The 26,729-nt window shown below is 44.9% G+C and overlaps 1 protein-coding gene across 1 annotated transcript in view; it reads left to right on the top strand.

The window, feature by feature from the left end:
* LOC137892934 (GDNF family receptor alpha-2-like) overlaps positions 1-26,729 on the top strand; it is a 40,858-nt gene that overhangs the window by 8,570 nt on the left and 5,559 nt on the right. Inside the window, exons 3-7 of the mRNA XM_068738350.1 lie at positions 5,138-5,224; positions 13,044-13,422; positions 22,490-22,602; positions 23,472-23,612; positions 26,570-26,712. Of these exons, the coding sequence (XP_068594451.1) occupies positions 5,138-5,224; positions 13,044-13,422; positions 22,490-22,602; positions 23,472-23,612; positions 26,570-26,712 (863 nt within the window). The remainder of the gene's footprint in view (positions 1-5,137; positions 5,225-13,043; positions 13,423-22,489; positions 22,603-23,471; positions 23,613-26,569; positions 26,713-26,729) is intronic.

The following is a 26,729-nucleotide window of genomic DNA, read 5'->3' on the forward strand; positions in this document are numbered from 1 at the left end:
CTGCTCAAGTATAAACCAAGATTATTTACTTTCATTGTCTGCCTCTCGAGTCCAGTGTTTTAAGAATTTGCGCTAATGAGACGTGTCACAACCGAGATGCTCGGATTATGCTCGACATCATCCTCGGCTCAGGACGCCATCGCCGCATCACTTCATTACATTGGAAATATTTGCTTTGCTGCTACTTTAATTCTCCAGATCTCATATTTAACATGAATAAAAAAATGTGAAACTGATGAAGATATAACATCCACTATTTTGTGTTTTCCTCTCCATTTATACAGCTATGAAATGTAAACTAGTGAGGAGAGGCTGATATATATTGGGCTGCACTGGTGCTGCCTGCCTTTAATGCCCTCTCCGATGTGTTGCACTGTCATAAAGATGATAGCTGTTGTTGATCAAGTTTTGCAGGATTCGCACCGTACCCCACATTTAATACCTGATACCAGGCAATAAAATAAGCGAGTGTGTAACTACTAATATTAACATTACAGTCACGTAGCCGAAGGGAAGGCTGTGAATTTCTGGACTCATTTTCTCAGCTGTTTGCCCACCATGCCACACCGGATTGGAATTGTAAGTTGAAATATTATTCTGAACTAATCCAATATTCTATTTGTATGGTTTGAAATTGAGTTAAAAATGTCAATATCACTTCAAAAGCTGAGCCATTAACCGAATTTATGCTTCGAGCTTGTGTTCGGCGAAGTACAATTCAAAGGAAGATGCATTTGTGGCATCACTCTCGCTTCTCTTTGTTGATGTGATCACATTATGGGGGGGGGGGGGGGGGGGTGGAGTGTGTGTGTGTGGGGTGGGGAGAGATTAATGCATTTCACCTAATGTAATAAAAATATGAATTCCCATATGCCAATGTTTCCTCTGATGCATTTCTATTGAATGCGAGTGCTTTGAGGAATGGCCTTATCTCCGCTGACAGCACAAACTTTGGGAGCTGCGACGGCATCGGCTCGTTCACCTTTTTGTTAGCAGGACCTCCAACTGAGCTCCAGCCTGCTCAGGCTGTGCTGGTCTTTCCCTGCACATGATTAATATACGAATCACGGGCGTTCTGTAACACACAGTGTTGTTAGCATCCAAAAAAGAAGCCGTTTGTAATGCGTGTTTTCCAACACCGCCTGCAGCAAAAAATAAAATAAAAAATAGGAAAGAATATAAAATCAATATTAAAACGGGAACCAACCCAGTAAAAGGGCACATTTAAAAAAATGAAAAAATAAAACAAGGTGAGTGGCATTTATTAAAATCGTTTTTGCTTCCAGGCGTTTTACGCTTTGTCAAAAATGTCACTAAGAAATCCATAGGACAGGAGTTTAGTTACACTGATAACCCATCTGAAAAGCATGAGCGACGGTGTCCAACGGCTTTATGAGATGCCTCATGGCAAAAAAGCAGGGGCTGTGAATCCCCTTAAAGGCAGCATTCGTCTCGTCTCATGTTGTTACTGGGGAAAGGCCTGATGCCGTGCCGGTCATGCTCCGTACTGTCAGAGCAAATGGAGTCAAACGGAGGCTTAATTACTGCGATAAGCTGTTGCCCTGTGGCGAACAACATCTTATCCCTAAACAGCTGGGAAGAATTTCCTATTATGAATCCATAATTGGGTCCAGGGTGACTGTCAAAGAGCAGTGAGTTTGTTTTTTAAAGCACAACAAGACTCCCCACCCCGCTGCGGTGCTTCTTTTTTTTTTCTTTCATCCTGAGGGTGCGCATGTGATTAGAGTGTGTTCTGCAATTTCACGATTTACCACGGATTGTAGCATCAATGTAAATAAGCTATTTAATTAAAATTCATTAACTACATCTGCTGTTGTGGCGGGACGTTGTTATTTTACATGATCTCAACAGCGCTCAACGAACAGTTTGTGAAACGTAATGCGCCTTAAGACCGTCCGATTCCTGCTGTGAATTGTCTCTGCGCTGTAAATAAGATGCTTCGTCTTTCCATAGGAGACAGGGTGACTTTTATTTGTGTAATACAACGTGATCTCCAATATATTTTCCAGCGGAATTCTTTTTTTCTTACTAAATACCAATAAATATATATGTCTTCCGCTGAAATAGACAAGAAAGGAGCGCGAAGGGTGTTGTTTGCTAAGTGGTAGCCTTGAACTTTTCAGAGGCTTCTAACTCGCTGTAGATTCTTCTCTCTCAACGGGCTAACTTGATCGTAGATTCAGTGATGAAAATGGAAATAAATAGGACCTTCATGCGCATGCAAAGTCAGAACGTTAGTAATTATGACTGCTACATTTGCTTGAATATGCAGATTTGAGAGTTATAGTCTTCACTTTTTGAGAGGGTCGTTCAACAAAATGATTGATTTGTGTGGTGCCGAAGTTAGCGTAACAGTCCTCTTTATCGTGGCATGGAATTAAATGCTGACGGAATCGCCTCCTTAAATTTAGCTGCGGCACAATCGGACAGCTTGTCGAGGAGTGTGCGCTCAGGTCGTACAAATCCTAAACTTATTAAATAATGTTCCGATAAAAGAGGATTGTGAGGGAATGCAGTATTAAAAGCTCGGTGTCGCAGCTATAAGTCAGATCAAGGTCGAGGGTGTGATTAAAACACTGAGCCAGTTTATGTACACACTGACAGAAGTTAATGGACTCTAGTAATGAGATAGACGTAGGACAAAGACTTTTTTTTTTTAAATCTGTGTCTACATGAATATTAAAATCATACAATAAGTGCTTCACCTGTTTTAAGGACTGAATAATTAAAATTCTCGCTAGAGGATGCAGACGATGATCCGCTTTATTAAACCCAGGCTGGGTGTGACCGAGGCAGAACGAGCCTTCTGGATGATTTACATATCAGTTTCAGATTAATTAATCCAACTATAGTCTCCATGCAGGAAGCAATCTGATGGGTTTTCTTTCTATTGCAGTGGCGGCTCTAATTTGTATCAGCCGTTTATGTAAATCTCTCTTCATTCCTGATTTCATTCATTGAAGTGGTTGGCGAACAGACACGGCCTAACATGCTCTAATGCCTGCGGGACGGCGAGCCTGCTTCCCGGTTTCGGCTCTGGGTCGTCATGGTTTTCCTTCCCCAACGATCCTTCGTCACATACGAGAGCAGCTCCATTCAAAGCGGGAATGCCGTCGCTCCTAATCAGGCCAGGTTTTCCAAAGAAAGTCAATCAATTTGCCTCAAAGCCGCCTCAGCAGCCAGAGGTTGCATGATAAGATGAGGCGATGGGCGTGGCTCTGTGAGGAGGAGGAACGCAGGCGGTTTTCCATCGGCTTACATGAAGGGCTACCCTTTCTTCTGGCAAGAACCGAGCATTCCCAGTTCCTGGTCCATAAGATGGACCATAACGAAGCAGCAGATCAGAACTATATTTTTGGCCATCATAAGTGGAACCATCATGAAAGATTGGAATCGATCCTTTGAGAGAGAAGAAGGCGGCCTCCACAGAAGTTGAGTCTATTGAAGATAAACACACAAACATCTTTTTGTAATCATTGCGGTCTGAATTTCGCTGTTGAAACCCAGATCCGTCACCGCACCCATCCCGAACCGACTGATGCTCAAACGTTCCCTTTTTATTCATATTTTTCTCAGCGACGAAAATTCTGGCACACCCAACTGTTGATTTATTCAACGTGCTTCCTCCGAGCTATGGAATAAACAAAAGTTTCCTGCATGTCCTGGGAGGCGGCACAGGAATGAACGAACAGCTGACACTCGAGGGAAAGCTGCAAAGGGAGGGGAGAAGCCATCTCTAGCCGATGAAGCGAGGTCGCCGGGGCAAATGAATAGTGTTTAACTAAACAACTGTGGGATTAGCGGGAACGTCTGTAAAAAGAAAAAAAAAGAAGAGTGCTCGGGCGGGACGTAATCCTCTACAACACCAGAAGTCAATAGTTGCTTGTGCTCAGGGATCGGCCAGCTGAGCCGCTCCATCTTGTTATGACTGGGAGATGTCAAACCAGAGCCGCAGCAGACCGATGCAGATTTCTGTTCGTTTTCGCTTGCCGGACGAATTCTAAATTCTAAATTCCTTATAGCGGTTCCTTTTCCCTTCTTTTTTTTTTTGCTAGTTGTTCCTTTCTCCCCCGGTGGAGGATGCATGCACGTGTCCTCCAGCACATTTGATTAGCCTTACTGGGGCGGGGGAAAATTGCACAACTTGCAATTCCTTTTTAAGTAAAGTATTAATATAATATGTAGCAAGATATGCTCACAGGAGACGCCGAAAACAAGCGGATGCACAAATACTCCTTCCACTAAAGCTTTATCTATTATCGGAGCAGCAACAACACAACGGTTTATCAGCTCACATCATCTTCTTTCCCGCAAACGTCTGAGGAGGATGTTGATTAACGAAACGCGCTCCATCTATTGATTGCATCTGCTCATTATTTGCCCGGGTCTTGTGCCAACAGGTTTTGGATTTTCTCATTTGCAGCGGGGGGGGGCTTCAGAGCCGTCCTCCTCACAAGACCCTCGCTGTGTTTCTGTTGGGATCAGAATGCAAAGCTATTACACACTGGAGGGTTTGTCTCAATCACTCGGAATGGCTATGAATTTTAAATGCAGGATTAGGCCCGACAGAGAAGCAGGCGGATGGGGGGAGACTCAGTCAGTTGTGCGCTAATTTGATTTTTTTTTTGTGTGTGTGTGTGTTACACACAGTTCTGGAAACACAGTGTTAACAGGAAAGATGCATTGCTTGTGCTTCGGTCCTTCAGCCGCTTTGCCAAATCAAACCGCAGCAGGAACAAATAGCGTCTCCAAAAGGAAAAACGAATTGAACTCAATGAACACGCAATTCTTCATATGAGGAAAAATAACTAACTGGCGATGATGGGTTGCTTCAGTTGTTGGTCAGCTGTTCCCCTTGTTGGAAAATGGCATCATTACAGTATGGCATTGCATTTAAATCACTCCTCATGTCAAACCATTAAACGGTATAAAGCGCCCTTATTACCGGTACGCCGTTTCCAAAATGAACTCCTGAACTCGGTTTCCTCTCTGTTGTTCTGGTGACTGCGGCTAACTCGCATACCTCCGTGTTTATCAGTGATGACCCGTTTCTGCTCCGACGCTCCAGTGCAGCTCACGGCTGACGACTCTTTGACTCATCTCGCTGTTGTTTCAGGTGGAGACATGGATGACTCATCCCCGTACGAGCCCGTGACGCCAAACCGACACCCCGACGCGTTCCGCCTGGCCTCCATCTCCTCAGGTATCCACAGGTTTGATCGTAAATGAACACTGTTAATCGTTTTAGTGGGACTGTTTGTTCTGGAGAAGGAAAAGCAGAGGCTCCTTTGAGAAACAGAAATACGGCCCGTGTTGCCCTTTCCTCGCTTGCATTCCAGCAGCCGCCCGTCCTTGGCCTTTTAATAAATTATGTAGCTATCGTCTGATCTTGAGACATACGCAGTTGTTTTCGGGTTGGCCGGGGTAAATTATATTCTCTCAGTCTACTTCCCTACTATTTTCCCCAGCTATTGATTTGGTTTCAGTTTGATTTCCTCTTTGCTTTACTTATTATCAGCGCAGCAATCGGCAGCGGAGTCGCTGCCAGCTCTTTAATTTACTGTTTATTACCGTCACGGTTTCACTAATCAATGAAGATCTTATTATGAGACACGGCTACAATTGTTAACGCAGTGCAGAAAAATGAGTTGTAGTCCATAATAGGTGCAATCGGACAGGCGCCGGCCCCCATTCCAAGAGCTGGAGGCTAAGTTCAGATGTTTTCTTTCATCCACTTCTTGCAGACCTTTCCAGTCAATGTGTTCGGGTTTTTTTTCCCGCCTAGTTTATTTTGCCAAAAGCGATTGACAAACACTGAAGGCAGTCCTTTTCCTTTGGCTGCTGTATCTTGCTTTGTTTTATAGCTCCGGGGTACGAGAAAGGCACACCGACTGCATAATCCCCTTAGCTTGAAATCAGCAGTGGACACTTGTTTCTGGCTTTGGACAATTCTCTTGTTTTATTTATAAGTACATATATTTACTACCTATAATCTATTTTCAGTGCCCTTTTTTAGCATATGTAAGTCCTAGGAACTGTATAAGATATGCAAGTACATACTTTACTGCGACATTACTCATGAGACTTATTACGATATCCATTCTGCTTCAGCTATTTTTGCATTCAAGGAGAAATATTAGATTTACTCTGAATTGTGTTTAGCCCAGAGCTTTCCTCATTATTTATCATTCCTGAGGACAGAGTAATTGATTGTGGTGCTGAGAGAAAACCACAGGTAAAATAGATAAGTAATTACTCACCTGTTTTATAGAACTACATTTCAATTACTAAACTGCACAGAACTGTTCATAATCATGTCCATAAATGTTAAACCGAGTACAGACCGAGGGAATAAAAGATAACCAGTCGGTTGATGAGACCGGGGGAATGCGGACTCTCCAAGAGGAAAGCTGGGAAATTGAAAAACAATCTCCAGTATTTTAAAAGTTTTGGTCTGAGATAAGAAGAAACAGAAGTTGCGATAAAAATGAAATTGAATTCCATACTACTGAATGTACTAACACTGAACACAAGCCATATGGAGGACTTGGTTCCTGTGTCGCCCCCAGTGATACCTGCAAAGCTATTCCGCCCCACCGTCTCCATTTAATGGAACGGGGCAGTATTTTCCAGGGGTTCGTTCACGTGGCAACGGTTTTTATAATCGTAAACCACAAATTGGCAGGCGATACGAGGACGTCTCAAATGTTAAGGTTACACTGTTTTCAATCCGTTGTGTGGATCCTTGGCGTGCAGGGCTCATTTTTAAAATGTTGCTGTGTGAACAGAGAACATTTAAATAAAAATGCAAAGAAAGAACTTTTCCATCGTCGGTAAAAGCAGAGTAACTTTAAGAATCTATTAGAAATAGATGAGCGAAGAAACCAGGAAGTTACCAGGCTGCCTAAAGAAACACACACTGACGTGTTTCTGCGCTTGTTTTACTTAGGAAACATTATTTTGTACGGAATTCTCTATATTGCTTATGATGTACATGCAAACCCAGTTGTTGCCTGGCACAGTAGGGCGAGACGCTGCCATCTGGAAGAAATGTATTCCATCATGCTGTCCAGGAAGTGCAGTGAGAGATAGACTCTGTCACATTTTTAGCTGATTGTCATGTTAGGATCCTGTACACCTGCCCAACTCTGCATTCTGCTGAGGCAGACTGGTCATTGCCAGGAGTTGTTAATACTGTGGGAACTGTGACACTTTACACAACACTAAGTTAAGCTGTCATTACCAGGGCAGAGGGAGCAGTTATCTGATGACGGTGATGATAGACAGGCAGCAGAGGTTATGAGGTTGCAAACCTCCCTCCAGGGAAGAGGATGCGGCGAGTTGCTGACAGCGAGTGAGGATGCTCTTGAAAACATCGGCGTTCTCCTTTGGGAGTGCTCTTGACAGCTCTATTGTGCACGGCATAATCATCACCCGCAATTCATAACAGCTAAGCCCGAGTGTGAAATATGGTGATGGGTACATAAACTTGTAGTTCGCCTGGCAAGGGAAGGAGGAGTTTGTCACAAGTCCGCTTTGTGAGGACCTAAAGCTGCAGTGATAATGTTCTGATACCAGCAACACCCTGGAAAACAGGTTTTAGTTTCACTTTGAACATGTTACTTACGTCACATTCAGTAATATGTCTGACAGAATGACTGAGCACGAGAGAAAGAGCTTCAAGCCACTTTGGCTCTGGATTATAAGTGCCTTAACTTTTAGCAGAAGGCTGAGAAAACCACTAAAACAAAAATATTACGGGAAACTTAGAATCTCCTTCATTTAAAAGCATGTTTTTCTTATTATTCACAAACAGTTAAGATTCTGAGCCCGGCGTCAAGTGTTTATTTTATCCAATGCATCGAGGTGGCAGGTGAGAACATATTCATATTGTACTTCTGTGTATTTATTTAAACCTTCTGTCATCTGTCGCTATAACTTCTATATTGAGTTAATTAGTTCTAATTAAAACCAGCTGGTAATTATCCAATTAGGTGTTTTCAAAAATATGACAAATGTCACAACTTTTATCTAAAACTAAAAATTCAAGGCAATCTTCAAATTAGCGAAGCTGGTAAATAAAAATGTTGCTTGCATCCAAAGCCCCATCAGAGGATCCCATATTCATAGAACTAAAGTTACGATGCATAACCGCTCAGTCGCCGTGTGAGCCAATAGTCATATATGTACTCAAATAAGTAAAACTTCTTGTTTTATGCGAACAAAAATACTTTCTCCACAATGTAGCGGGACACTTATCACAGCCCAAATTGCCACATTACATATGGCATATCTTTGGCCGTAGTTGCTAATGTGCTCCATGTGTAATGTGCTCTGCTCTCTTGACGCAGCGCTGGGCTAATTATTAGGAGCACAGGGCGGCGCGGAATCCAGCTCGCTCCCTCCAGGAATAAAGTTTAGCGTCCCTTTGTTAGACCCTCTAACTCTCGCCGCTAAGCCTCTCACCTCGCCGCTCAGTGTGCCCACTATCCAATTAAATCCAGAAAGCTGCTCCTACATCTGGGAGGGAAGGACCGGTGCACTGGCCGTGCTCAGCATGCGATTGAAATGTTTGACATTTTCACATTTTCCTGATAACAATTACCTCCACTTAGGCAAACACTGGGGGGGGGGGGTTATTAGTGGATCTTTGCATATGTTTGCTTTCTTGTGATTGTGCCTGTGTGTATTTACATTCTCTTGTTTATACCCTTTGTTATTCTGCACAGAGCTTCTAATCAGTTTACCCCCCCCCCCCCCCCCGTTCCAGCCTCAGCTCATCTCCGTCTGTGGGTCAGTAATGAGAGTTCTCGTTTGAAACCCACTCAGAGAGACTTTTGCATCTTTGTTGATATCGCATGCTTACTTACTCCATGCTTGCATGGTGCTAATGAACAATAAAGGCGATTGTTGATGCAGTATTGTGCATCACAACCAGCGACGGTTGAACGAGCCAACCAGCATGAATAGCGAGGCTGAAGAAACCGCCGAGTACCGCGAGGACGCTCGCTCATAAACACCGAAAGCATTTAGAAGTGTGTTTACAATGATTTTACATTCCTTTAGTTGCCCCTTTCCATCCTCTGCCGGCACACACTTATCTCTCGTGCATAAACAGCCGTCTCTCATCACGTCGGGTCATTTTGAGCTACGACTTCCTGCTTAAAGTTGACATTCCTTCGCTCTGCGAGTGCAGGAGAATTCACTAACTCTACTGGCTGGCGCCTGTGCATTGCAACAAGACTTAGGGAGGTGATGTTCGAGATCCAGTGCTCCCGCTTCCTGCCCTTTGGAAGCCCTGTTGCAACACGGAGCGCAGAGCTAATGGCTGATGAGCCCTTTGACATGGAAATGCTTGACATGCTCCTTGGGGTCTAGACTAAAGACTTCCCTAACAAGCTCTTGCACACTCGCTCTGGGCCATATTAAATCCAAACTTTGGCACCTTTCCTAATTACTGAGAACATACCCGGAGCTAAAAGCCCTTTCTTAACCTGGACTGAACTTCCCTCAGCTGCGCGGCGTCCCTCGAGTATGGGATGATATATGAAATGCAGAATTCAAATTAGGCTGACAGAGAGCAATTACTGGCAAAGATAGAACTGTTACTCTTTGGGGAAAAAAGAAACATCACAATCCTGATATAGTGCACATGAACATGTTATCCACTTCTCTTTCATGCATGTCCTGTCCACCCCGTTCACCTCCCCCTCTCTTTATCATCCCTATTTCCTCATTTCTCAGTGGAACACAGGTCTTGGGTAATTTTAATTTTCTTTCCATCTGTCTCCTATCTTACCTCTTATCTCTCTTCCCTTTTTTTCTCTCTCCCTGGTTGCTCTATGCATGCAGAAAGGATAGATGTTTATTTCCACCGCACTGCCATCAGTGGGGTCTAATTCATGGCGCCCATAGAATGGAGGGGCCTATTAAAAGCCTATTTACAGTTAAGTGTCGAGATCACCGAAAGCAATGTCGATACTTTAACTGCTGTTGGCATAAATATCATGAGGTCACATTTTCCAATGCATAAGAAGCAGCTGTGATCAAATAATATAAGACAACTCGATATACTTGTTATGAACGTGTTTTTAATACACATTGTGCTTTTTGCACGCGTAAAATATCCCTGCACACGTTTATTCTGCAGCCAATACTGAGACATAATAGAGGGGGGGAAAACATTATAATTTTCATTCTCTCAATGGCACTGATGGTTCTGTTTATTACTTTAATTAATCAGAAAATGCTCTGTCTGCTCATTCAATCGGTGTCTCGCTCATTAATGTATAGTGCGGTCGGCTGTGTGTGTGTGTTAATAGATATGCCTTAAAGTATTGTGATCCTGAGAGCTGCTGATTGCACCACTGATGCCCTGGGTTAATTATTCCAAGCACTAGAGATGCGCATCTCTTCGGAATTAGGTTGGATTAATTGAAAACCCTCAACAAGTCTCTGAAAGCGGCTGTCCAATCCTTGTCCTCTCCCCTCACCCCTCTAACAGCCGCGATCAGCTCCAGCAATCAGCTGTTCTCCCCTCTTAAAGCGTTTTCCATTTTCGTACATCGCGAATCATTAGCTCATCAACCCCTCTCTCCTCCCGCCACAGCAGAATGTTTGCTGAAACCCGTCATTGTAATGCGCTTGGAAAATCAATTATTACTCTGTAACAATATCCCGCATTTCCCCTCCCATCTCCACTTCGCTTCGCTTCCTTCGTCCCCCACTCTTGCCATCGTCCTGTGGAAGCACGTACGAGTGTTATGCTTGCCCCAGGACATCTTCTGGGGTTGAGAACCGAATTCAATCTCAGCTCCCCAATCAGAGGTATAAAAATTGTCCATCGCTGCAGTCTCAAAGGTGGCTTCAGCTCTGCTTGATCAGATAAATCTTAGAGCTCATCCTTCTCCTATACTCTTCTCATCCTGGACCCCCCCCCCAGTGGCCCACATTAGAGTCTGCAGATGGCCAGGGGAGATTTAGGTGCTGCAATCCATCAATGTAATGCGGCCTGAACCACCGGACAGCCGCCCCACTAACCTTTCCTCCAGCCGGACCGGACCACCCTCCTTCAGGCCTGCGTCAGACAAGCTTAGCCCACTTTAGCGACGCTATGGCCCTAATTCGGCCTGTTCTCACCCAGAGCAAAATTGCCCAGCTCTGCTTTTGATTCTATTTGAGGTCCTCCATCGAGCTGCTTCTCCTGGACAAGGTCAGTTAATTGTCTGATCCTGCATAGAAGGTTTGATTTAGGGAAATGATAAGAGCACAATCTTGTCTGCCATTTTTCGGTCGGCTACACCAGCCAGTCTGACAATCTTTTTTTATTCTCTTACTAAACAGAATGCACGGTTTTGTTTCATTTGATGATGCAGTGATGTCTTAGAGTAAGAAGAAACATTTTATTGAAGCAAAGCACTGATGCTGAATAAAACACCAAAAATCAATCATTTGAACTCAAACAGCCCGAACTCAGAACATGTCTCATATCTATCAGAACGACTGCAGCATTTAACCTTGATGTATCAAAATGAAAGTGTTGCTTAACAGAAAGTTAGACTAAGTGTGCATCTTTGCTTTCTGTCATGAACACCTGATGTGATGCTCAGTGCCGGTTGGCTTTTTTCTCATTTATTTGATCAGAATCCTTTAGTCCTGAGGGTTTTTTTTTTTTTTTTCCCCCCAGTACTGATTTGCTCCATTTTTTAGTATTGAAGTTCAATGCCCTACTTGGAAGCAATACAACCCCCCCCCCCACCCCCTCTTCCTGCTCCGGTCCTTCTGATAGACACAGAGAGAGATTGGTTCTGTTGAATACGGGATGAATCTCTCCGGTTGTCGCCATGCTGCTACGACCTCTGAAATATCATTATCTACAGGGGAGGGAGGGTAACTTCTTCTAATATCGCCTGAATACGAGAGACGGGCTCCACTAGTGAACATGATCCCGCTTTATTACCAGTATTTGTCAGGCGTGTTTCATGCATTTCATAAAGACACACACACACCGTGAGAAATGCTTTCCACAGATATAAGTGCAAAGGTTCTGCCCTTTGAGTCTTCGCCGTATCCTTGAGCATAGCCACGCCCATTTATTACCAATGACCCTGGACCCTTTGCCAGGTCTCGAGGGGTGTGTTGAGTGAGGCAGGGTACAAATTGTACATGTCGCCGGTTTGTCTCAAGGCCGACACAGAAAGACAACCGCTCACCACATCTAACCGTCACCTGTTCGCCCGATGTTTCGGGACTACAGGAGGAAGTCGGATCGGGGAAAGGAAGTCCCAACACATTCAGAGATCACATCAGCGGGATGTCGTGTCAATATTTCCCAAGGACTGCTGTTTGATTTACATTACAAACGGATACAAATGCATTGTTTACTTCATTTGAAGTCAAATAAATGCATCTAGATAAATATTAATTCTATCAAATTAATGTACCTTGATAATGGACTAATATTATAACAATCGTGCCGCAAATTTACGTGGAAATGAATAATTTATTAACATCCAATTTGAAGTCACACCTTAATTAATTCATATTTCACTCAAGGTCTGAAGCAGAATGGATCAATAATTCAGGATGGCTGTGGGCTGGCTGGTCGGAGAAACCGAGAAACACAGTGGATATTGGAGAGTCTCCTCCAGCTCTAAAAGTCGAACATTCCTAATGAACTCTCAGGCGGGTGGAGACGCAAGGATTATTTGTATTTGTTGATCGCGCCCTTCAGCTGAGCCCACTGCAAACCTTATCAAACTGATGATGTTGAGTCTCGGGATCAGGGGGGAGAGAGCTCCATATTTCTTGTGTGGTTCTATTTGATCCGTGTTGTGAGTAAATCAATAATAACAATGGCAAGAAACCCAGAGATATAAATTCAAGTATGCATCCGTCTTTTTAAATACATGTAATCAAAAGACTCTTTCAAGTGACCCAGTTACATTGAATCTGTTTTTAACCACGACTGAATTTCCCTAAAGCGTTTTTTCCTTCTTTTTTTTAAACCCCCCCAACATTAGGAATGCTGACAGTGGCCCCGAAAGGTTTCCAATGCCTCGACCCTGAGAAAAACTGCAACCCCTGTCTGGACGCGGCCAAAGCCTGCAACCTAAACGGCAGCTGCAAGAGGCAACGCTCTTCCTACATCGCCACCTGCCACAAGGAGGACCCCAACAAGGGCGAGACCTGCAGCAGGAAGCGATGCCACAAAGCCCTGAGGCTGTTCCTGGACCGCGTTCCACACGAGTTCAGCCACCGGGTGCTCTTCTGCCCCTGCCAGACTGAGGGTTGTGCAGAACGGCGCAGGCAGACCATCGTGCCCGACTGCTCCTACAACGATAAGGAGAAGCCCAACTGTCTGGAGCTACGGAGGGTGTGCCGCCAAGACCCTCTCTGCAGGTGAAGGGACATGGTTTTAGCGAGGGAACCTTTGATCCTCTAAAGGTTTATTTTAATGAGTTTAAATTCATGATTTTGTTGGCCTTTGAAAGCAAAATTAAGACGCTAGACATCAGAAGAAAATTTTGGGATTCAATTTTTTTTAATCTTGATATGAGAGCAAAAAGAGCCGCACCTTAGTAAAATACATATTTATTAGTGACCGTTAAACGTAATTATGAAGCGTGTGCAGCCAGATCGAGACAAGGAAGGGAAAATGACAGGAAGAACTTGCCAGCCGATGTTATCTAACTTTACCCATGTTAATTTCCAATATCAATGGTAATCTCCGGAGTAACATTCGAGGTCCTCTGCTGTATATTGATTCTGAGAAATTTGTGTTAATAATGAGGGACTGTGTGTGTGTAGGGGGGGCGGGGGCAGATTGAGAGTGAGGGATGATTTTTCTGAAAGGAAACACGACAAGATATCTTTTATGTTATAGCGGGAAGTGAAAAACTACGCTTCCATTAAACTGTGACGGGACAAATTAGAACGCTACGGGCCGCCACAGTCCAGGAAATTAATTGGAAAGATCGATGTGCAAGCGTGACCAAGAGTTTGTGATGGACAGATCTTAGCGAGAATGCCCACGTGACAGAAATATCTCTCCGACATCATCCTTAAGTTTTATATTACTCCGGTGTAACTTTGCCATGGAGGTAATTAGTGTTCCAGAGAAGCTGTGGCTATTAGACAGAGAATGAAGACGTGAGGCTAAGTTGAAGGGACAACGCTCAATTACGTTGAGCACAACATTAGTGGATCGCGTTGGCTGCATCGGGGGGCCCATATTGGATTCGAGCAGCTGGATTCAATTCCCGCGTTCTCAGCCGTGACGTGTTTCCTCGTGTTAGTGCTGCTGAGAGCAGGTGAAACCAGGCGGTTGTTCTGTCAGCCGATCCTGCTGGGACCATGTGCTCCGTTTTGGCCATCGATGGCTGGCACGTCCCGCCGGTCGAAGGATGCGCCGAGCTCATCGGATTTAATTGCATAATGAATGCGGAACATTTGTGTCACAAGTATTTAAAAGCTCATTTACGAGCTTAATGAAGTTTGACAAAGTGTTAAGAACCTCAGAACTAAAAACAATATTCTTGACGTGAGAATTATCGGAGCGAGGAACTTTAGACTTTCTCGTCTCGGTGTCGGGAAGAAGCAGCTGATCCGATCGGTCGTGAATCTTAATGGGTATTCTTGGTATAATAATCCAAGTGGCTGTCTGACCTCTATCATCAGGAAGATGATGTCACCTCTTGTGGTGCAATGATTGCAGCAGCAGACTGCAAATCAGACACCAATCGCTTCTTTATTCATTATTGAGAAATAATTCTTTAATGTGAACAGTTCTGATGTTGTTTGTTGCAAACAGCGAATCCAGTTTGTTTCAAAAACACCGCCTGAAGCAAATGCAGAGTATCATTGCATTTTTTTCCCCACACACTATTAATAGCCTGTTGCACAATACGAATGAGCTAAAGGCCTAATCGAAATGTGAATATTTATTTTGTCACATTTGTGCTGGTAGTTTTTACCTTTTACCGGTAGATAAAAAAAGAAAGAAGTAAAACTGATTTACAGCCACATGGAATTCCAATTAGTAGTGCTAGCCATGTGCAATAATTTCTTTTGGGGAATTATATCCTCCGCGCGTCACATTTATTTCGTTTCCATTGAGGTTAGCAGCTGTCAACGCCGAGTGTTAATGGCCAAATCAAATTCCTCTCCATAAAATCATAAACTCAACCACCATGCTGCTACGGGAGGAAGGCCTCATCGCCTCGTCTCTGGTTTATGATTGTCCCAATAATTACTTGCTTGCCTGCATTGCGTAATCTGTTTTCAGGTTGAGTGGCTTTCGCTGACCTTCAGGACCTCAGGTGTCTGTGTGTGCACCTCCTTACTGAGAAAGATGAAATGGAATGTTAAAGCTCATTATCTGTGGCTGCGGAATGTCCTGCTAAGGTCAACGGCTCGATGGAGGCGCACACACTCGTACAACACACGTTGGGTGACAGGATGGCTATTTGGCAGTCACGCACACACACACACACACACACGCACACACACACACAGAGCTGCTGGCTCACACGCAACCACTTTGAGCGCGAACGTGACTTTAATAATCTTCGGCATTCTGCTGTGGTGAATATGTGCTGCCATGCAAGAGGTTCTCGTGATTCAATTACTCTGAGATGTCATTGGTCAGCGCTGCACTGACACTGCGCTCTGATTGGTGGATCTATTCTGCCTTGAGGTATCCACAATCAACGCCTTCCTGTGAGATATTCTTAACGTGTCCTCTGTCTGTCTGGGTGTCCTCTGTCTCTTCCTCATCGGCCCTCGAAGACCTTGACATTTTTTTGATTTTGATTATTCATCAATCTCACGCATTAACACACCTGCTATGTTTTTCATTTGTTACGTCACCAACATGAATTTAACGTTTATAATCAATCGACAGATCATTTGTTTCTTTTGCGCTGCCATGACGATACTGAACAACCTGAAATCACAAGGCAATAAAGCAGGGAAAAAAGAAAACTTTCCCTCCCCTCTCAGAGATGTGGTGATAAAAGCATCGGGGAAGATCATTCCACGACAGGCCCATCTCCCCTGGGGACACCTGTCCGACTCCAGAGAAACGGAACACCGCTAGGCCAAGCCTTCATTTTAACGCAAGGGATGGATCAGGAGGGACGGGGAGGATGGGAAGACAAAGTGAGGCGTATGGCGATAATGAGAGAGCGAGGGAGGCGAGGAGGGAGGGAGGTTGGCGGAATCGATCTGCACCGTGAAGCTACTGCAGCGGGTTGAAGGTCAGCGGGTTGGCCGCACCGCTATGGATCTCAGAGACGAGCATTCCACTCCACATGGCGCTCCGATGAAGGAATGGTCACCGCTCAAAACACGGCCAAGTCAAAATGCACTTAAAAGTGTCTAGTTTAGTATTTATTGCAAACTCTGAAAAGACTGAAAAAGGCCTTCAGATACCTTTTTTTAGTTCTACATTAAGCCCACTGAGTGCCAGATTGGCTGGGATTTCACCTTCGGAGGCTGCTGTTGCAGATTGTTCCAGGTGGAGCCCGGAGCTCAATCAAACAAAAAAAAAAATCAACATTTGAATGGATTTCAAATATATAATTTTGGCTTTGGCTGAGGAGGCATACTGCGCCGGAAGATTTTGTTCTCCTACTGGTCTCTGAGGAGGCAATTGTTGACATACTGTGGAGATCCAGGGACCGTAGATGGACAGAGAACAAGCATTAAATGGAGCAGCTCTTGTTTCTTACACCCGCTTGTACTCCTGTTATTTTGTTATCGCTTCTCATAATCCCACGCAAACGGACAAAAACGGACACACTTGTAGTCTCCTGTGTTTTCACAGCCCCTCCAGTGACTTCAGAATCCCCTTCAATCGGGACAAATCGGCTATATTTGGCTGGAGGAAGCGCCGTGTGCCCATGTTCACACAACATTACCATGACGAAAAACCCAAAGCGCGTGAGTTCTCTATAGATTGCGTTAGAAATCAATGCGACAAGTCTTTGATTTATATCCCAGCGGTCTATTTGTGTCTTGATTGACTTCTTCGGCCGCCAGTTATCAAAGTGCGAAGCTGAGAGACAATCGATCGCTGTACATGTAATCTGGCCCACATTGGGTCTTTGCAGAAAACTCAAAGGACACCTTGTTTTCTCTGCTTCACACACAACCACAAACTCACTGCCCTAAATCAACAGCGTCCTGTGTGATCTGACAAAGCCCTCCACCGAGGGGGGGCGGCGGGGAAGAGACTGGCCCCGACGTGACATTTCTCTGAGACCAACTTGAAAGAACTCAGGATGTTCTGGCACTTTCATCACCGGGGGTCTGTCATTTCTTCTCTCGCACACATTCGCATTCTGTGTGCTCGAGTGCTAGAGCGGACCTTCTGTGTTTTTCCCCGGCTACATTTCCTTCGATGACATTGCAAGACTCGCAAACACGATTTGACTCGGATGAAGCAGATTTGTCAAATTAACTTCTTCAGTGCGTGCGGCTGCAGCTGCAGCAGAGCTATGAGCAGTAATTGAATAACGGAGAGCTAAGTACACAAATTACATGTTCAACCCGGATAAAAACAGCCTGTCGGTTAAGCTCTGCATGTCTAAACAAGGCATTAGCCAGCTCAACTATGGGTCTAAACGACTGTCGGCAAATTTTGCACAGAAACGGGTTCAGTTACTGGCGGGGCAACGGTGGCGCAGTGGTTGAGAGGGTCGTCCCATGATCGAGAGGTTGGCGGTTCGATCCCTGGCTCAGGCACATGTGTACACTGTCGTTGTGTCCTTAGGCAAGACACTTCACCCACATTGCCCGGGCGGCAGCAGAGTGTAACTGCTGTAAACCAAATCTACCTTCGGGTACAAATAAAGTCACCTCACGCCCTTACCTCGTTGTAGACGAGAGTACTGACATTGCAGATGTACTCCATTTCGAGAAATCAAACTCAGCTGTTCCTCTCAGGAAAAAGTACAAAAGCATGCACTTATAAATTATGTTTCCCTTAGCTGGATCAGAGCTGATAAAACTGGAACTGTTTCTATCTCCTCCTGAAAGCACGCTGCAAATTCAAAAGATTTAAAATCTTAGATGGAAAACACGAGATAAATGTTTCTAGTTTTAAAAGCTATTTACTGTTTGTCTTTTTGATATCTTTGCCTATTTATTTCTAGGCTTCAAATGGCATATTGTAAGTAGAATTATCCTGCTGCATGGACAGATAAAATGGGCTCACATGTGTGTTTATTTCTTGTATTTTTAGCTTCTCTGTTTTGCAGCGTTGAAGGACCAGCATGGAAATAACAACTACGTATACTGTGGCGGTCAAATATTTTGAAAGGTGAAAACCTAAGGAGAAAATGTCTCGTGAAATTATCTGCCAATGCAGCCAGATACTTTAATTTGTTGAGAAATCTTAAAATGCCTTAAAATCCAAACAAACGAATAAATAGATAATTAATCTCATGTTTGAAGATAAAAGATTCAGAATCTTGACAAGTACAGAACAATTTGCAGTGCAATAGCGTGACTCCGTACAAATAAATCCTGTGTCCCTTAATGCTAAAGCGTAGTTTGCTGCACGGTGTGGCTTTAATCACGGCCCAGCTACACGTTGTATTTTCCTGCCACACATGAGAAAAGAAAATACAGGGAGAAGAAAGAGGGCGAGCGCAGTAACGAGTGGGATGGAGTGGGGGCTGGAAAGAAAGAGTTGTGTGCGTTTAATTCCAATGCATGGATTAGTATATGCACATTTACTTTCCCAGCTGTAATCTCCAAGGGAACACGGTACAGTGGAAACCTGCGGTAATTACTGACTGCGCCTCATCCTTTCCTTCACAGTCTCTTCCTCCACTGGTAATGTATCTATTATTAATGCAAGCATTATCAATAGGACTTCAGACGCATCTACAGAACGGTCGATATGTGGTTTTCAGTATGTCAATTAGGGCCTCCTCTTTCGCTCTAAATCATTTCGGTGTCTTTGTAGCTGAGGAGTCCCCCTGATTGCTGCAGGTATACTATCCGGGCTTGGGACCGGCTCAGGGGAGACACTGGCTGGGCTACGCTAGCGCCCGCTAACCGTGCTGGCAAACGTTCCCTCACGGGGACAAATAAGATAAACGGATTTCTGTTTTGACGGACCGTCTCTCCACATTGGCCTTTTAGACAATCAACTGGGAATCGCAAACGAGTACATTGCTGCCACAAAATGCCTGAGCGCATTCGGGAGTAAACCGGTGTGGATAAAAAGGACAATCACCACCAACTTGGAGCAATAAAGAGACCATCTTGGGGGTCACAGAAAATAGTGAAAGCCTCAATTTCTTTGGTTTGGCATTAAATGCCAACCGTAAAAAAGGATGCACTTAAGGCTGCAATGATAATCAGTTTATACGAACTTGACAACGAGAAGCGGTAAGGTTTAGGGGAACAAAAAAAAACGCTTGATCCAAAGATGAGACCAAGCTAAACCAGGCAAAGCATCTTTTGTTTTCCTTGTGCGTTTCTTGTTGCTGCTATTATGTTGGCAGCTGTTGTGTCGCGGCCGTTGCTCTGCTTTACACAAGTGAGAGATATGGGTTTTAAAGCCTCTTTAGGATGCAGACTGAGGGGAGAGATAAGAACTAAGAGCCATAATTTCACATTGAGCAGAAATTATCTGTGGGTGAACTCATATTTGTCAGCAGAGCACAGATGTGAGGTCTCTAAACCGGATAGAGCTCAATAAATTGTTTTATATATACATATATAAATGAAGTTATTAGAGGACTTTGGAGTTTCAGAGCTCTTTTTCTACCTTCCTCTCCCCTTCTTGGGGAAATGGTTTCCAAGACTGACACTGATTCAAGTCGCATTGTTTTTCACAGGCATCAGGTAATAGGAATAAGAATCCATATAAAAACCCATTAGTTTTCTATTACTGCCAAGTTGGATGGGCAGGCACTCAGCACTCGGCCCAATCACTGTGTTTAAAGTGTCAGGTTGGGTGAAAGAAGTCTACCTCATTGGGGGCTCCCCTGCCACTACCCTGGGGGTCTGAGTGGCTGAAATGACCATGAAACTCTTTTGAGCTCGACAGCCTGTAATTTCAGCAGCGAGTGGCGCTTTTTCCGAGGTATAATGGAAAGCCTGTGGAAGCCATGAAATTTGCTGCATCCCTATGTTGTAACACCATTGTCTGAACACTCAGGACGCCGCTCTAAACTTTAAATTACTGTTTTTAAGCCATCATTGTCTGAAAGTGCTTTGCATCTAAAAAGAAACACAGTGTTTGTCGAGTTTCTTTATTCTGCTGTGGTCTGAGCTGTTCCTGGATGAAGCCAACATTCGCATTCTCAGAGAGCACACGGCCTTTGACTACGAGACAAAAACGCGGGTCTCAAGGTTGCTTTGTGCGACCATGGTGGAGTTGCGTCACTCTATTCTCCGCCTGTTGTGTCTTTTATGGGCGGCTGTGGCTCAGTTGGTAGAGTTGGGTCGTCCAGTAAGCGGTAGGTCAGTGGTTCAAATCCTGGCTCTGACTATCCACGTGTCGAACTGGCCGTGGGAAAGACACTGAACCCCAAATTGCTCCAAGTGGGTCTGGAAGCCCCTTGCATGGCAGAAGTCGCCCAGCGGAGCGTGAGAGAGCATTTGAATGGGTGAGTGTGAGGCCTATTTGTAAAGCGCTATACAAGTGCAGTCTATTTACCATTTTTTTGTCATCTGTGGCATGACTACGGTGCCGTCTTTCAAGCAAAAGCAGCAAATAGATGAGAGCAGAATGGAGGAGAGATTTTGTATTTGCTTGCCCTTTTCCTGTGTGAATTAGCATTATGAAGTGCGCCGCCCTTTCGCGGTTTGTGCACTCGTAGGTATGCACTCGCATGCCAGTCTTTGCAGCCATGTTGGAGAAGCTGTATGCTCGGTTTTCCGAAGCGTGGCCTCAGATGCGATGTTAGCAGCATGCCGCATTGAGAGGCTCTCCGGGGGGATTTGATGTGAGGGTGGATGGCGATGGAGTCAGAGTAATGAAGTGAGTCTGAGTGGGGTTTTGCTGCTGGGGGCCCCCCAAGCCCATCTCATCGACTGGCTGCATCTCCACCGTGGTGAAAGGCATACAGAGTGGAGGGACAGATAGATAGCGACCTCATCTCGCCAGACACCAAATCAGTTCGCCGTTAAGCTGCGACATAATAAGTAGATTTGAGTTGACTTGCTGCAGGGTCATATCGCTGCAGGTATCTCTGAGGCGCCAACCAAAAGCATCGCGGTGACTGTGCATGGATGCGCAGGCAGGTAGAGGCTCAGCATCGCCACACTTTATCTCATCTAATCCAAGTACTTAACAGACTTATGAGGAAGATAGAAAATGATGATTAAGAGATCAAGCAGAGTCCCTGCACGAAGTGGAAGTGATGCAGCTGCAACGCATATTTACAGACAAAGCAGTGACTTTTATCTAAATGTTATTTACATTCTACCGAACACTAAACCCCGACTCTCGGGAATCAAACCGGTTGTTTTTCATTCAAGGAATTCAAAAACAGAAAGTAGCCTATATATGCTGAATAAATCATTTTTCGATAATCAAAGGACATTTTGGCTAAAACTATTCACAAGAAGGACACAAAGTGAGTTTAGGCGTTTCCTAATATTTCAAACTAGTCCTTCCGGTGGTACGAAACGGAAGACATTAACGCCGCTGGCTGCCTGGCATCCAGGCCAGCGATGCATTCAATGACAAGCCTACGTTTGTGTGTGTGTGTGTGTTTGTGTGCATGTTTGTTTTTACACTGCAAACAAGACAGCTTTCACCTTTGACCTTAAAGCTGCACAAAGGGTCTCGATCAGGTCAGAGGGAGTGAATCACATCAGAGAGACGGAGGGTTACAGAGGGAGGGATGTGCAATGGCTTGTGATTCACTTAGTGGGCAGCTGTGATGTGAACAGTACAGACAGAGCAACTTTGCACACGCTACTCCCAATAAACCTACTTAAGTGGATTAGCAATGCCACCCTGGGGGCCTCCGCAGACTTTAAGCTCAGCACAAACACACACTGAAACTAAATATACTATTTTTAACTGCTCCCCTCGATTCACGGGAGACGGTTTGGATACAGCGGAGATGTCCTGGATAAGCATTGGACGTTAAGGCCAAAAGGCGACATCTCTTTCATTCTAATGCAGATGCACAACCACTGGGTTTATGTTGCATGCGCCGATGAGTGCGAATAGAACGTTGGCACCGCGACTCGAGCGAGACCTGTGGTGGATATTCAGGGCACCCGTTAGAAGTCCGGAAAACAGATGCTGCATCTACTTTCCCGGTTTGATGTCGGTCACAATTGGCAGGTGCCGGAGAGAAGAAACCGTGCCAAAAAACACAAACTAGGCCCTCGCTTTGAATTTGTGTATGATTATGCATGCTCGTCCCTCACATGATCATGACTGAGCCCACGCCTGTCCGTTTTCTGTCTGTGCCCGTCTGTCATGCAGGTCCAGGCTGGCTGATTACATGATGAACTGCTGGGTGACGCCGAACGCAGTCAGCACCTGCCCCAACCAAGACAATCACCAAGCCTGCTTGGCCTCCTACGCAAGGCTGATCGGTCAGTGCAGATGGGCTGTGAGCGACACTGTGATGGTGTGTGTGTGTGTGTGTGTGTGTGAGGGGGAAAAGCGACATTGGAGGTGGCGAAGTGCACATTTACGTCCTAGTGCTGCAATGATTCCCTGTAATTTTCGGTAGAAGGTAAGATACAGTCTGTTATAGACAAGGAGAAAGGAGAGTCCCAGTTTGCTCTCTCCTGTCCTCCAGCATAGTGGACATCAGCCTACTACTAGAAGTAGAGGCAGAGATAGTGTTAACTTAATTAACACTCTTAATGGCCATCTGTTGACTCAAACTAAATGTTGCTTGAACAACGTGCACAGCCTTGCACGCGCCGACTTTTTCAACCCCAGCCAACATTTGATAACAGCACCTCAGCGACCCTGCAGCGGCGGCACAGAGCCGACGAGTTCCAAATGCAAATTTGCGTGAAAAAAACATTTATTTTCTAGCACAGCGCTCGGTGAAGTGTCCATATTTCAAGATCAACCAGTGCCTCCCCACCATGTGTCATAAATTATGTAATATGAAGTGATAAAATGTCATGGCGCTTCCTGGATTTCACACACAGTCTACATAACCGCTCTGACTTTGGCTGAAAGCAGCGACACAGATGTTCGAAAGGGAAAATATTTTGTTTGCAGCACCAACTTCGCAAAAATATTCATTACATAATGGCCTCTTTACATCTAAAATAAAGCATTATAGACCACCTCACCTTGTTGATGTTGTCCTAAAATGGACAACATCTTGTTGTCCATTTTAGAGATTGTTTGCAATAAATGTAGTCGATTATTTTCCATTAGTGACCCTTGTCCTCCATGTGTGTTTGAGCGTGGTTTTTTTTGTGTGTGGCTGCCCTCACAGGGACGGACATGACTCCAAACTACGTAGACAACAGCTTCTCCGACTGGACCATCTCCCCGTGGTGCACCTGTAAGGGCAGCGGAAACCAAGAGGAGGAATGCACCAACTTCCTGCGATACTTCACGGACAACACGTGCTTAAGTGAGCCGTACCGACGCACGGATACTCCGCATGCATCCGAAATGTGTTTTGTCACTGATAGCAGTAGTCATGCAATATTGATAAGAGCACAAGTGAGTGATGCGGCAGTTGCTCTTGCCGCCATATAAGAGTGGAGTGAGCCATGAAGTTTGATGTAATGCAACTTTAATGGTTTTGTGTCAGATTGTGATTTTCAATGTCATAGAGCTCTTCAGTGAGATGGCTGCATATGTGATGTTGTTGTGGAGAGGATGCTAAAGCTGCCGAGTGTCCAAATATTGACAGATGGGGCGGTAAAATGTTGACATTGCCTCACAGCAAGGAGGTTCTGGGCTCCAAACCCAACCTGGGGGTTTATTGTGTGAAATTAGCATGTTCTACATGGGTTCCCTAACGGTGCTCCAGCTTCCTCCAAAAATATTTCACAGGAACGGCTAACTCTGAATTTACCTGCAGGTCTGAAAGGTCCCATGTAATGGGGGTGCACAGGTTTACCTCCAGCCCAGTGTCAGCTGGGATAGGCTTCAGCATTCAGCACCACACAAGGAACGAAGGAAGTCTATTCTAATGAGCACCTTCTTAAGTAACACAGTTTATCCGTGGACAGTCCTTTACCCACTGATTACATTAGAACTAAATGTTCTTAGTTTCTCAGGAACTTGTCATTTCTTAGAATCCCTCGTCTTTATCTGCCAGATTTGAATACAAAAGAAACCGTAAGAATTTAATTTTCCCCTCTAATCTGGGAGAGCAAAAGCACTCATCTCTTACGCGGAGAGAAAAGTCATGAAAAGAAACAGAAGCAGGCATTGAACGAACGGCAGAAGCTAAAACACACGTGTAGCACAGCGTGACCGAGCGCCAACCTCAAACAGCTCTTTTCTCGCTATGGCGGAACGAGCGGTGTCATCAGCGCTACATGACACCGTTGCCTTTACCATGTTCCATTGTGTGGGTAATGCTTTCAGACTATTTCAATAGATTGCTGCTCCCGTTTTAGCTGAGTGTGCAGGATGAGGGATGAAGCTGGGAGCTGAGGAGGCGTCTAGAAAAATAACACAAAATGCAGCATCTCCTCTGCAGTCAAGGGAAACCGGCGATAAACTTAAACTCACCAGGGAGAATATGCACAAAACTACATGCTATATGGTAAGTAAACACGATATAGAGTAGACAGATTAGCTTTCTGCTCCCCACGAGCCCCCATCACCCCCCACGGTCTCACCCCTATTTTCTATTTCACAGTTTTTGTCTGTTTCTGCAGAGTATAGACTTTGTTCTTTACAATGCCTGACAAAGGAAAGCGCTTTGCAATCGTAAACCATTTTAGAAGAAGACATTTATTACCTCTGCTCTCTCTTTACAAGATCAAGCGAAGGAGCAGAAGAACGGTTTCAATATTTATTTGCAAATGTGCGGAGGCCAACATTCCTTTAAAAGAACGTTATAATTGTAGTCCAAATATAGTCCGAGTCCTTATTCTCCTCCAAACTCTGTCCCCGCTCATCTCATCCTCGATTATCTCCTCCTCCATCTGTCCCTCCAGGTAGGGCAACGCATGTTATACCCAGGGGTTAAAGGGAAAAATATCCAGAGTCATTATTAAATTGAATTGCTATTGGCAATGAGCTTAATCACCGAGTGGAACATTTGGGTGCAGTTAAGCATTCTGTGTGGATGCCCTGCAGCAAACTAGTTTGATTTATGACTTTGTTCCTACATCTTACAACATATAGCTGGCTATAAGCGTCGTCGAGAAAGGAGACGCGTGACATTGCGCTGCTCAGGAGCACTTCAGCAGCTCCTCACCACGAGCATTAAAGTATATTAGGTGAGCTCTTGTGCTTTCATGTTGCGGCAGCAGCTCAACAGAATAAAAAACAGTATGGCTGCTTACGTGTGTATGTGTGTGTGAGAGAGAGATTGTGCAGGTGGGCGTGGGCGTGGGCGTGGGCGTGGGCGTGGGCGTGGGCGTGGGCGGGTGTAGGTGGGCTGACTGGGGGGGGTAACGTTATCCTGTCCTTTGCGTGATGTTGCTAAAATGCCATTTCTCCTTTGTTTGGCAATGTTTTGAATTTGATCAGTCACATAAATCTATTCAAAGTCATCTCTGCATGCTGACCTTATAATGGAGGTAGTTGCCAAGCAATTACATGCCTCGCATTCTCCCCGGCTGAACAAAGAGAAACAGGCCTCGCGTTTTAAACGAATGAACAGTGAAAAGGTGTTCCAGCCCCTGTTTTACCATATCTGGCCGAAAAGCTGACTGAACAGGGATTTATCACATTTTTGCAGCGGCTCCACACACGCACTTAGATGCAGAATCACACGCGTGTGCGCGGCGCATCGGCAGGCCAATGCACGGCCACTCGGGTTGCTGCTCTCGGTTTTGAACCGATAGATTCGCTGCCTTTAAAAGATCTCATTTCTGAATACACAGTTACTACTGGCAAACGAATTGGGGTTCATCATCACATTAAGTGCCGCGTTTCATTGGCTTGTTTCAATCCGAGGACGGGCTTTCGTAATGGGCTGAAGACAAGAGCCAAAGCTGTTTCTATTTGACAAATGCCTTCATTGAGCATCACCAGAATTCCTTATAGAAAGATAATTAGGAGCTTAATTGATTGTAAAAAGGATGTTAATAAGGCACAGTTTAAAATATGAAACACAAGGCCGAAATGAGTATTTTGTGAGACTATAAAACCCCCAGTGATGCGTCGTATAGCCGATAGCTGTTTCACGTAAGACTCCCAAACTCACTGATGGACCAAAAAGACTCTCCGAACCCTTTTTACTCAACCCTACTCCAGTCCCACTCCACCCTCACGCATTCCCTCGGTTGCCAACGATTGGGCAGAGGACCAAGAAGCTGACTTAGAGCCGTCTGCCTGCTAGCAGCCTCCTTGCTGGAACGCCATTCGAAAACAAATGACTCTATATCTCTGTTCCTGCAGGAAACGCCATCCAGGCCTTCGGTTACGGCATAGACAACATGCAAAACAAAACTGTGTCCGTCCAAGCCCCCTCAGTGACAACGAAGGCGGGATCCGATTGGCCGACAGGCACCTCAGAACCTCCCTTTGTCACCATCCCAAAGGTAACGGATTTGCATTA

The sequence above is a fragment of the Brachionichthys hirsutus genome, chromosome 4, assembly GCF_040956055.1.
Source record: "Brachionichthys hirsutus isolate HB-005 chromosome 4, CSIRO-AGI_Bhir_v1, whole genome shotgun sequence".
In the NCBI taxonomy this organism is placed as follows: Eukaryota; Metazoa; Chordata; class Actinopteri; order Lophiiformes; family Brachionichthyidae; genus Brachionichthys; species Brachionichthys hirsutus.